The sequence below is a fragment of the Perca flavescens genome, chromosome 12, assembly GCF_004354835.1.
Source record: "Perca flavescens isolate YP-PL-M2 chromosome 12, PFLA_1.0, whole genome shotgun sequence".
NCBI lineage: Eukaryota > Metazoa > Chordata > Actinopteri > Perciformes > Percidae > Perca > Perca flavescens.
The window spans coordinates 33,698,947-33,712,626 of record NC_041342.1 but is presented as its reverse complement, the minus strand read 5'-3'; the positions used below and the strand labels follow the sequence as shown (position 1 = coordinate 33,712,626).

The window sequence follows — 13,680 nt, the reverse complement described above, 5'->3', positions numbered from 1 at the left end:
TTTCTTGGAAATAAGTCATTCAGCATGAAAAAAGCATCAAACATGACTAATGGACTAAAGAAATCTAAGTTGACTAAGACCAAAACCACCGATTAGTCGACTAATCCACTAAGAGGGAGCAGCCCTACAGGATTCAGCCGAAAAACTGGATTCGGTGCATCCCTACTATCAACAGTGTCGACGACGGACCAAGGAATGAGCTGGACTGATCCATCCATCCATCCATCCATCCATCCAATCTAATGCATCATGTTCTGCCTCCTGCACAATCCAGAGAGAGAAAGAGAGAGAGAGACAGACAGACAGAGAGAGACCGAGAGAGAGAGAGAGACACAGAGAGAGAGAGAGAGACAGAGAGAGACCAAGAGACAGACATATAGAAAGAGAGAGAGGTCTCTCTGTAGTTCAAATTAAGTTTTACTGTTTATTTCTGCACCACATGTTGTAGTGTAGTATGTATGGGGGTATGTTGACCTTTTAAAAATCATATTTATGTTGAAATGAACACACCGACACAAGTAGTTATGTCTCCCGTTGTATTGGTCTGGCCCACTTATGGGCACAACGCGCACAAATAGATATTCAAATATATTCAAAACTGTCCTTTTTGGTCCGATGTTGATAGCCGTACTGCAGCAGCAGCAGCAGCACAGTGACTTTATTTAGCCCCGGCTGACTGTGTTTGGTCCTGCTGAGCCACCGGGCTGCAGCACTCTCTTAATAAGGAAGCTGAAAATAGTCCCAACGCTGAGGCACTGGCCTACAAACACACCGGCTGCACCTGGGGGCTCCAACACCTCCGCTGTGTTCAAGTCCCCCGAGGGACCAACGCCCGTCTGTTTAGGCACAGACGAAGAAAATATCCCCGACGTCATGGGCACCCAAACCTATAACTCCGAGGTCTGCATCGCATTTTTATTTAAAAAGGAACACACCGACTTATTGGGACTTTATCTTATTCACTGTGACCCCCAGAGTTAGACTAGTCCATACATACCCTTCTCATCTCTTATTGGGACTTTATCTTATTCACTGTAACCCCCAGAGTTAGACTAGTCCATACATACCCTTCTCATCTCTTATTGGGACTTTATCTTATTCACTGTGACCCCCAGAGTTAGACTAGTCCATACATACCCTTCTCATCTCTTATTGGGACTTTATCTTATTCACTGTAACCCCCAGAGTTAGACTAGTCCATACATACCCTTTTCATCTCAGTGCGTGCTGTAACGCTGTCTGACGGCTCCAGCATTAGCTTAGCTTAGCACAGATCCTGCAGGTAACTGGTTCCAGTAATCCTACTGCTCCCAATAAGTGACAAAATAACTCCAACATGTTCCTATTTACATGTTGTGATTTGTAGAGTCACAGCGTGTACACAAAAACAACGTAACATGAGACACAGCCGTCTTCTAACCAGTAAACAAACCCTGGAATTATATTCTTTACATGTTGTGACTCTACAAACCACAACATGTAAATAGGAACATGTTGGCGTTATTTGGTCACTTATTGGGAGCAGTAGGATTGCTGGAACCAGTTACCTGCAGGATCTATGCTAGGCTAAGCTACCGGTGGAGCCGTCAGACAGCGTTACAGCACACACGGAGATGAGAAGGGTATGTATGGACTAGTCTAACTCTGGGGGTTACAGTGAATAAGATAAAGTCCCAATAAGAGATGAGAAGGGTATGTATGGACTAGTCTAACTCTGGGGGTTACAGTGAATAAGATAAAGTCCCAATAAGAGATGAGAAGGGTATGTATGGACTAGTCTAACTCTGGGGGTTACAGTGAATAAGATAAAGTCCCAATAAGAGATGAGAAGGGTATGTATGGACTAGTCTAACTCGCTACAACGTTAGAGCAACTCACCCTGACATTTTGCTAAATACTAGGGGTGCACGATATATCAACTCAATATCTTTTGAGCAATATTGTATTTTGCAACATCAATATCGCAAATGTCCCGGAGAGCAAAAACGATATTCTGTTTATATTGTGGAGAGAGAGGCACCGGTTGTGGTGGCTGTGTGTTGTGATCAATTCAGAGCCTGCACATTTCATTGGCCAGTTGCCCCGTCACACGTGCACACACACTTGGACAGAGTGAAGAGGGAGATAAAGAAAGTGAAAGAAGTGAGAGGACAGAATGCAAAGTGGCATCATGACTTTGCGTAAATATACACGCCAACTTTCTTAAGCCAAGTGGGGTTGTGTTACCTGTAGGGCTGGACCCGAATATTCGAATATTCGTTCGGTGGGTTGGTATTCGATTTGAAAATTTGACATTCGAATATTCATATTTTTTTTATTTTATTTATATAATTTAATTTTGGTTTATTTATTTTCTGCATTTATCTCTCGTTCACACTCCAGTCCAGTTGGTGGCGGTAATGCACATTTAAGTTGGTTTGCCAACCGTGAATAAACTAAAAAGAAGAAGAAGAAGAAGAAGAAGAAGAAGAAGAAGAACCTGTTGGTACACGATGAGGCCCACTTTGAGCATTTAGCGAGCTGGGCAGAGAAGCTAGCGGCGATAACAAGTGCGGAAATGGAAAACTGTTTGGCGTTTTTCGGTTGTGATTCGGCCAGAAACTTGGACATTGTGAGGCGAAGAGATCGTTTTGGAATATAAAGCTCGGATATTACATTTCCTCGGACTCTTGGGGATTTATGAAAATCAAGTTTTGGTCAAAATACCACAAGAAAACTAAACTTAGTTGACGCATCTTCCATTTCCCACCTTCAACTTGTGCCAAATGCTGCTGATCGCTTTTTCACGAATACCTCCAGAGGGGACAAAAAAACTAAAAAAAGAAAGAAAAAAAAGGAGAAAGTGGCAGAGAGGGAAAGATTTTGGAGCTGAGGGAAGATCAGAGGCGAGCAGGACGCCGCCACGGCACACAGAAATGGGATTTTAGAAAGAGAGATGAAAGCCAGGAGGGATGTGATCCCCAGAACCAGCAGGGGGTCCAGAACTCATCCCGCCTCCACATTAGGGACTGAAATAACAGCACAGACTCTTTACTCAATATTAGAGGAGTTTGTTAAAAGGGTAACTTTCAACCGGGACCCTGTCTCAACATGTTTTTGTGTTTAAGTGACAAAAATCTTTGAAATCGGTCGAGTATTGAGCCAGAAAGAAGCTGCAATTAAACATGAACGGTCAATCTCGTCCACTAAAAGTTCTGTTTGTTGCCGCTGACAGACTCAGATTATTATTCTAAGTATCTGACAACATTATTGGATGGATCCCTACAGAGATAGACCTTTAAGATCCTTTTAGTTTAACATGAAACAGCCCCGAAATCACCATCAAATGAAATAAAACTACTAAAAGCCGTCTTGGTTCATCTTTCCACGGTTCCAACAATCACCACTCTGGTTTGGTTGAAATAAACCCTTAATTCACCCATTTACATGTGAAGATATGCTGGCTCTATACACACTAAAAGTCCTGATTATTTACATGGAGTCTGGTGGAGATATGCTGGCTCTATACACGCTAAAGGTCCTGATTATTTACATGGAGTCTGGTGGAGATATGCTGGCTCTATACACACTAAAAGTCCTGATTATTTACATGGAGTCTGGTGGAGATATGCTGGCTCTATACACGCTAAAAGTCCTGATTATTTACATGGGGTCTGGTGGAAATATGCTGGCTCTATACACACTAAAAGTCCTGATTATTTACATGGGGTCTGGTGGAAATATGCTGGCTCTATACACACTAAAAGTCCTGATTATTTACATGGGGTCTGGTGGAGTTTGGTGATGATGATTTCGGGGCAGTTTCATGATAAACTAAAAGGAATGGACATTCTTGTCTAATTTATGGTCAGATAAATTGCAAATTCATCAACGCACCTTTGCCAACTTTCTAAATTTCCCTTCTGGTGCCACACTGGGGGTCAGTGTCGGGACAACACTACTGCTCACAGAGCGCCAACATCAGACGATGGAACGGCGTGCTGACATTACGAAAAGGTCGACCGTCAGCCTCGCCACCAAACTCCCAGAGAGCCAGAGACAGACTGGATGGGAGAGTTTCAGACACGTACTTAACACAGACAGAGTGACAAAGGTCACGTTCACATCCTGCAATTCGTCTGTGTGTGTGTGTGTTTGTCTCTGTGTATGTGTGTGTATATAATAATAATAATAATAATACATTTTATTTGGCGGACGCCTTTCTAAATACACAAGGACATCTTACATGTTTAAAAGGGGCATAAAAGAAGGAAATAAATTAAAATACATTTAGCCTCGTAGTAATACATTTTACAAAATAGACATCTGAAAATGCTAGAAACGTCAGAAAAGCAGTAAAAAGCAGTGTATGTTTGTATGTGTGTTTGTGTTTCTATGTGTCTGTCTCTGTGTATGTATATCTGTGTGTGTGTGTGTGTGTCTGTGTGTCTGTATGTGTGTGTATATATATCGGTGTGTGTGTTTGTATGTGTCTGTGTGTATATATATATATATATATATATATATATATATATATATATATATATATATATATCTATATCTATATCTATATATATATATATATATATATATCTGTATGTGTGTGTATATATATCGGTGTGTGTGTTTGTATGTGTATATATATATATATATATATATATATATATATATATATATATATATATATATATGTGTGTATATATCCGTGTGTGTGTGTGTGTGTGTATGTATATCTGTGTGTGTGTGTGTGTGTGTCTGTATGTGTGTGTATATATACAGTGGGGGAAATAAGTATTTGACCCCTTGCTGATTTTGCAGGTTTGCCCACTTACAAAGAATGCAAAAATCTACAATTTTAATCATATGTACATTCTAACAGGGAAAGACAGAATCCCAAAGAAAATTCCAGAAAATCACATCATATGAATTTATTAAAATTGATAACCATCTGATGAGGAAAAACAAGTATTTGACCCCCTGGACAAACAGCAAGTATTCTGGCTCCTACAAGCCAGTTAGTCTTTCTTTAAGACACAGCCCCAATCCGAACCAATTATCTACATCAAATACACCTGCCTCACCTCGTTACCTGTATAAAAGACACCTGTCAACACCCAAACAACCAGCATCCAACGTCACCACCATGGGCAAGACCAAAGAGCTTTCTCGGACATCAGGGACAAGATTGTTGATCTGCACAAGGCTGGGATGGGCTACAAGAGAATCGGAAAGCAACTTGGAGAGAAAAGATCAACTGTCGGTGCAGTTATCAGGAAATGGAAGAAGCACCACACCACCGCCAACCTCCCTCGGTCTGGGCCTCCACACAAGATCTTGCCTCGTGGGGTGTCCCTGATCATGCGAACGGTGAGGAATCATCCCAAAACCACAAGGGGGGAACTGATGAATCAACTGAAGGCAGCTGGGACCACAGTTACAAAAGAAACGGTTGGTAACACACTACGCCGTCATGGATTGAAATCCTGCAGCGCACGCAAGGTCCCCCTGCTCAAGAAGAAACATGTACAGGCCCGCATGAAGTTCGCCATTCACCACCTGGACGACTCAGAAGAGGCCTGGAAGAAGGTGATGTGGTCAGATGAGACCAAAATAGAACTTTTTGGCCTCAACTCAACTCGTCGTGTTTGGAGGGCAAAGAACACCGAGTACAACCCAAAGAACACCATCCCCACCGTCAAGCATGGTGGTGGCAACATCATGCTTTGGGGGTGCTTTTCAGCCAAGGGGACGGGACAACTCCATCGTATTGAGGGGAGGATGGACGGGGCCATGTATCGTGGAATTCTGGACCGACATCTCCTTCCCTCAGTGAGAGAGCTGAAGATGGGTCGAGGATGGGTGTTTCAGCACGACAACGACCCTAAGCACACCACCAAAGCAACAAAAGAGTGGCTGAAGAAGAAGCACATCAAGGTTCTGGAGTGGCCTAGCCAGTCTCCAGACCTGAATCCGATTGAAAATCTTTGGAGGGAGCTTAAAATTCGAGTTGCCAGGCGACAACCTCGGAACCTGAATGATTTGGAGGCTGTCTGCAGGGAGGAGTGGGCCAACATCCCTGCCGAAATGTGCACAAACCTTGTCACCAACTATAAATATATTCTACAAAATATTAACATGCTGTTTGTCCAGGGGGTCAAATACTTGTTTTTCCTCATCAGATGGTTATCAATTTTAATAAATTCATATGATGTGATTTTCTTAAATTTTCTTTGGGATTCTGTCTTTCACTGTTAGAATGTACATATGATTAAAATTGTAGATTTTTGCATTCTTTGTAAGTGGGCAAACCTGCAAAATCAGCAAGGGGTCAAATACTTATTTCCCCCACTGTATCTGTGTGTGTGTTTGTATGTGTGTGTTTGTGTGTGTGTGTGTGTGTGTGTCTGTATGTGTGTGTATATATATCTGTATGTGTGTCTGTATGTGTGTATATATCCGTGTGTGTGTGTATGTATGTATATCTGTGTGTGTGTGTGTGTGTGTGTGTGTGTGTGTGTGTGTCTGTATGTGTGTGTATATATATCTGTGTGTGTGTTTGTGTGTGTGTGTGTGTGTGTGTGTGTGTGTGTCTGTATGTGTGTGTATATATATCTGTGTGTGTGTTTGTATGTGTGTGTGTGTGTCTGTATGTGTGTGTGTATATATATATCTGTATGTGTGTATATATCCGTGTGTGTGCTTTTTTTGACCATATTTCCTCTTCCTGTATTTGGAACAACTCTTAGATTTTTTTGATAAGGTATTTTACAACATAACTGCCGTCCACTGAAAACACTTTCAACCATTTGAACCCACTATGGACCCTGAACGAACACACACACACACACACACACACACACACACACACACCATTTGAACCCACTGGTCACTGAACACTTCCAGCTGCTCGCTGTATAAGCAACAATCTATCTTTCAGAAAACATTTGAACTTTTCTTTTCTCATCTCATATTTTCCAGATCTAAAAAATTAGTCTAGAATAATCTAGGTGTGATGATGACACAGAAGCACAAGGTCCACCCACCTGGCCTGAAAGTGTGTGTGGGAGCTGAAAATGAACTTTCCCTCCTACAGATGCAGAAAGATGACATCAGATTACATAAATGCTTATTAGCCCTTTTTGGGGGGGATTAAAACAGTTGATAATGTGACTTATACAGTAATGAGAGAAGCTAAAGGGTGATGGGAATGATGAGCTTTTAACTTGCATCACTAGTCATTAATAACAACATAAAGCAAGTTTAATTTGGGGAAAACAAACAGGGAACCTCTGCATCATAGGGTAGAAACTGAGCATAATTGATAATTGGCCTGTTCCGAAAACAAATGCACTGTTTAGACTGTTAAACATTGTCCATCGATATCAACCTTATTTAAATAGTTGTGACGTTTCTGTAGTGGCGAAAACACGTTAGAAAAAGAGACAGATTAGCAGTCTAATTAGGCTGAAAAGTGACTGCGCTCTCCGAAGAAAACGCTAAGCCAAACTCCCATTGAGAAATATGACAAATTAACAATTCCTTACTTGTCTGTAGAAAAACACACCACATCAACGATCACAAGATATCAGACTTCATATGAAGACGTTGTTCTATTTAATTCGGCGGTAATATAATCGATAAAGATTAACTGTATTTCCGTACAAACTTTACTTTTTTGATTTTGGTCGCCACAATTCACAACCAGCCTCCGTTGGTTAGCTGCGCAAATTTAACGACGAAAGTCCGTTGGATTGAGACGCGAACAGTTCCAAAAAAGTAGATTATTATATGAAATAAGCGCCGTTTTCTGGATACAATGCACGCCGAATGTAACACCGATTTATGATTAAGTGAAATCACCGTCAACAGTGTTTGTGCGTTGGTATTTAATGGAGTTTTTTTAGGCGTTACCTTAGTCGTGACAATACAGATGCAGTCCATCGTTCCGAGCCGGGAGAAAAGCCCGGGTACATAGGCATCTCATCGCATCGCGTGCTGTCCCTCCTGCTGCGCGAGCTCCAGCCAGGCAGTTTGCTCACGGTTTATTTCATCAAGTCTCCGTCTTCATAAATAAGGTTTCTGTTCACGCATAGACACCGACCGACAGCCACTATCTACCGGCGACAGAGAGCGTGCTCACCGGAGAGAAGCCTCCTCCCTCCCCCGGTATCCGGGGCTCTCAGCGGGACCAGGACTCACTGAACTGAACCCCTCTGTGAGGCTGCGTTTACGAGCTGTGGGAAATCTTAAGCCTCTTGACACTTATCTTGAGCAGTAATAACCAAAGAGGGTGAAGTACCGCTGTAACTGTAATGCTGGAACACGCCCAAAAAACTTCAAGTACCTCAAAAATAAAAACCGTAAAAAACGAAATATGTTACAAGTAAGTAGGCTGCAACAGTAGCGCTTTGGGAATGTTAAATGTTGCTGTGTGTGTGTGTGTGTGTGTGTGTGTGTGTGTGTGTGTGTATATGTATGTGTGTGTGTGTGTGTGTGTGTCTGTATGTGCGTGCGTGCGTGTGTGTGTGTATATATATGTGTGTGTGTGTGTGTGTGTGTGTGTGTGTGTGTGTGTGTATGTATGTGTGTGAAGAAATACTGCATTTCTGTAAGAAATACAGAAACTTTGAGGCTTCATTTACACACGGACACACGCGCACACACAGAGACACAGACACACACACACTGAGAGACACACACACACACAAAGAGACACAGACACACACACAATCATACAGACACACACATGCAGACAGACACACAGACAACCACACAGAGACAGACAGACGCGCGCACACACACACAGACAATCATACACACACACAGACAATCATACACACACAGACAATCATACACACAGACAATCATACACACAGACACCCTCACACAGACACACACAAACACCCAAAGAGACACACACACGTGTGCGTCTGTGTGTAAATGAAGCCTCCAAGTTTCTGTATTTCTTACAGAAATGCAGTATTTCTTCTTCACACACACACACACACACACACACACACACACACACACACACACACACACACACACACACACACACACAGATACTGTTGAAATAAAAGGGAGAAAACTTAACTTTGCACTGGCTGTTTGTTTTTACATGTATGACTCAACACCAAATGTCCGAAGAGGAGGAGAAGGAGGAGGAAGAAGAGTTAGGAAGAGGAAGAGGAGGAGGAGGAAGAGCTAGAGGAGGAGGAAGAGGAGGAGGAAGAGGAGTGATGAGTGGCTGCAGCAGGGAGAAGAGGCAGCGTGGGCGTTTGAGAATCACAAGCATGAATATTTTACACTTCCATGAATGTGTCATGTGGCTGTGTCCACCCTCGTTAGTGTCATCATACGGTGGGTCATAAACATTTAAACAACAGGAAGTGATGCAACCGGCCTTTTTACACACGCAGATAATTTTTTTATTCAAATAAAACAGAAATGGGTCAACGTCAATGACTCCGTTTACACTTTAAAGTCAACTTGAGTGGAGAAAATTTAAAGGTGCAATATGTAATATTGTATGTAATACTGGCAGCACAGCAGAGTAGCTAACGGTAGATGCTAGTCTCACATAGCCAGACATTACTCCACAGCACAGCGGAGTAGCTAACGGTAGATGCTAGTCTCACATAGCCAGACATTACTCCACAGCACAGCGGAGTAGCTAACGGTAGATGCTAGTCTCACATAGCCAGACATTATTCCACAGCACAGCGGAGTAGCTAACGGTAGATGCTAGTCTCACATAGCCAGACATTACTCCACAGCACAGCGGAGTAGCTAACGGTAGATGCTAGTCTCACATAGCCAGACATTACTCCACAGCACAGCGGAGTAGCTAACGGTAGATGCTAGTCTCACATAGCCAGACATTACTCCAGAGCACAGCGGAGTAGCTAACGGTAGATGCTAGTCTCACATAGCCAGACATTACTCCACAGCACAGCGGAGTAGCTAACGGTAGATGCTAGTCTCACATAGCCAGACATTACTCCACAGCACAGCGGAGTAGCTAACGGTAGATGCTAGTCTCACATAGCCAGACATTACTCCAGAGCACAGCGGAGTAGCTAACGGTAGATGCTAGTCTCACATAGCCAGACATTACTCCACAGCACAGCGGAGTAGCTAACGGTAGATGCTAGTCTCACATAGCCAGACATTACTCCAGAGCACAGCGGAGTAGCTTAAAATAACATTTCGGTGCCTGAATTTACACCAGAGGTGTCAAGTAACGAAGTACAAATACTTCGTTACCTTACTTAAGTAGAAATTTTGGGTATCTATCAATACTGGAGTAATTATTTTACAGCATACTTTTTACTTCTACTCCTTACATTTTCACGGTATTATCTGTACTTTCTACTCCTTACATTTTAAAAATAGCCTCGTTACTCATATTTCAGTTCGGCTTGTTTTCATTCCGGCTCGTCATCGTTCAAAAAACACACACACAAAAAACCCTATCCAGATCGCTCCATCCGGAGAGAGTGAATGTGATTGGATGAGAAGTATAAACATAGTCATTCCGACACCCTATTGGTTTGTACGCGATCCATCAAACCTGCACAGACCCGGTGCTAATACGCCACCGGTGCTTTAACGAGCGTTATCTACCGGACCGAATAGCAACGTGGATTTCGGTGTCTTATTTAGGTGCCACTAAGATGCCTGCGCTTCTCTCTGATGCTCCGAAAACGGACGTTAGAGGGAACTGAAACATCGCCGCACGGGACGCTAGTCAACACTACAGTTGGCAGCAGCTAACGTTAGCCTACAGTTAGCTAGCAGCTGGAGTAAACACGGTTAAAATTCTGACAGCTAAACGGTGTAAAAGTGTGTCTGTATTTCACTGGAGAGGATTGTAACACCAGACTGTAGCTGCCGTTGTCTGATAAACACAGAAGAGATGTGTCACCTTTTTCAGCCCTTCTGAGTTTGCAGGTATGATTTTAATATAACATTATTATAGGAATATGATTTTGTCCTAACGTTTTGGGGTTAAGCTGTTGTCCTTAATGGCCTTGTTTCCCCCTTACATCAGGGGTCTTCAACGTTTTTTAAGCCAAGGACCCCTTAACTTAAAGTGAGATGTAGCAGGGACCCCTTACTACATATTGTATGAAATTAAGTTGCATATTAAACTGGGCCTACAATAACTGTTAGGGCAACCTAAAGCGTTCTTACATACCCTTTTTTCATAAGCTATTAAAATATTAATTGTTGCCATGATTTTATAATATTTTAATGTTACATACTGTATGTGACATACAGTAAATCTAGGATTAACTGTATCTGTGGGCTGATATCTTAGGGACTACCTTATCTATAGGCCAGTAAGCCTATCATCAGTGGGAATTTATATTTGCTAATAATATGTTGGAATTATGTTAAGGCATTTTAATTTTAAAAGACTCAAAGATAATAAAAAAAGACTCAAAAATGTACAATAATTTGGAGGCCCCCCTGCAATGACTCTGAGGACCCCCTGTTGAAGATCTCTGCCTTACATTACTTTTACTTTTATACTTTAAGTAGTTTTGAAACCAGTACTTTTACACTTTTACTTAAGTAAAAAGCTTGAGTTGATACTTCAACTTCTACAAAAGTCTTTTCAAACCCTAGTATCTATACTTCTACTTGAGTAATGAATGTGAATACTTTTGACACCTCTGATTTACACTACTGACAGCAAGTAACGTTAGCCTACCGTTAGCTAGCAGCTGGATTAAACACAATGGTTAAAATGCTAACAGCTAACGTTAAACGGAGTAAAGTGCGACTGTATTTCCCTGGAGAGGAGTCCAACAGCGGGATGTAGCAGTCTGACTGCAGATGCCGTTGCGCAGACGGTGCGTTCACTTGAACAGCCGCAGCCTCGTGGTGCATTCAAAGTTATTGTAAAATATCCTTTTCCCATCTGGTGCTTGTTTTTGTCATTTACCAGCAATTTACTGGTGTTTATTGGTCACTTTTTTTAACAAGTTTTTGTCACCTTTGGAGATGTTTTGTATGGGGTTTTTTGTCACTTTTTCCAATGTTTTTTGGTCATTTTTTCCAATGTTCTTTTGTCATAATTTTGATATAGAAATGTTTTGTAAACGGGTCAAATTCGAGACACTTCCGGTGAGGTACGGCACGTGGCGGAGGACGAAACAAAAGCAGAACGCAGCACAGACTCTCCCGGTCAGCAAACGTTAGCGGCAGCTCGGCTCGCAGTCCCTCCAACAGCCTCGGAGAAACTCTGATTTTTTTTAACATAAAAACTACTTCATACTTAACCTCCTCCCCTCTGGCAGGCGCAACAACAAAAAAACCAGACATAAGAACAGCTTCTTTCCCACTGCCATCACGCCACTGAACTGAGGAAAGTTGGCTCATCTCACCCACTTCTCTACACATTACATTTATACACTTATCATTCCAATATGCATCTTGCACACTATTTTTTTAACTTTACATCCCACTCCATGTGTACTTGGGTTAATAGGTCTCATTTGTATTCTTACATATTCTGTTGATATGTTCCTATATGTATATTTTTGTCTCTATTGTACAGTATGTGTGTCTATATTACTATTTGTCTACTGAATGCTTACTGCTACATGTCCATTTGTTGAATGTAGAGAGAAAGTTAACACCTACCGAAGTCAAATTCCTTGTGTATGTAAGTACACATGGCCAATAAAAACTGGTTCTGATTAGAGATGCACCAATTACAACTTCCTAGGCCGATTCTGATTTCAGATTTTCTTTGAGATAGGCCAGCCGATACCGATTTTAGCCGATTCCCTTTTTTCTAACCACTTTACAGCACACATTTTCAATCTTTTTTTTAACAGAACTTTTTGCACAGAACATATAACATGTTTTGAACAGATAATGGATCACTAGTATAAAATAGAACTATATAAATTACTCTTGGTGTGGGACATGCACACACATCTAAAGCGCAACTTTAGAACAATTTCCTTCTTTTCACATCCAATATCCAACAAAAAAAAGAAAATGATAACTGTAACTCGTATAACTTCTGTTGTCAGTTAATTGTAGCGTTGACCGGCATGAAATCGCCATATGTCAGACTGACCTGCAGCTCGCCGGTCACAGCCGAGCACTCGGTGCATCTCTAGTTCTGATTCGGATGTGTGTATGTGTTTTACTTACAGAGTGCAACTCCACTTATTTCTGCTAAACAAACAGAGGTGTAAGCAGAGTAGTTTGTTTACAGCAAAAAGCTACGTAGCAACTCAAAGTAACAGGACAACTTGCACATCAAAATGCATGAAATCTTCTGCTTACAACTTTAAAAACACAAACAGATGATGTGATGACGCCGGTTGCAAAACATGGAAACACAAACAGGAACCTAAAAAGTCAAAAGAATATATAAATGATCTGCAACCTGCACATTAAACCAGAACTAAGAACCACCACCACAAAGGTCCTGAACAGCAGTACAGCTCCAGTCTCTCTGAGGGGACCCAAAAGCTTTCACACGTTTACAAAACTCATGACGAGATGCTCCACAAATTTATATTCTTAGCTCTCCTGGTGTCCTCGGGTGTCAAATCTGACCCATTTTCAAAAAGTTTCTATATCAGAAATTTGGGTTTCTTTCAAGCAAATTGTCAAAAAAAATTAACATGGATGGTTCCCTACAGCGCTCTTAACAAATTAAATGAATGATCA

The 13,680-nt window shown here is 41.7% G+C and overlaps 1 protein-coding gene across 14 annotated transcripts in view; it reads right to left on the bottom strand.

Annotated features, from left to right (window-relative positions):
• Positions 1-13,680, bottom strand: part of dlg1b (discs large MAGUK scaffold protein 1b) — a 200,969-nt gene that overhangs the window by 144,224 nt on the left and 43,065 nt on the right. Inside the window, exon 1 of one of the 14 annotated variants that reach the window (XM_028592323.1) lies at positions 7,891-8,166. The exons of the other annotated variants lie outside the window; for them this stretch is intronic. Coding sequence (XP_028448124.1) covers positions 7,891-7,920 — 30 coding nt within the window. The 5' untranslated portion in view covers positions 7,921-8,166. Of the gene's footprint in view, positions 1-7,890; positions 8,167-13,680 lie in introns of those variants that run through there. 14 annotated transcript variants of the gene reach the window in all.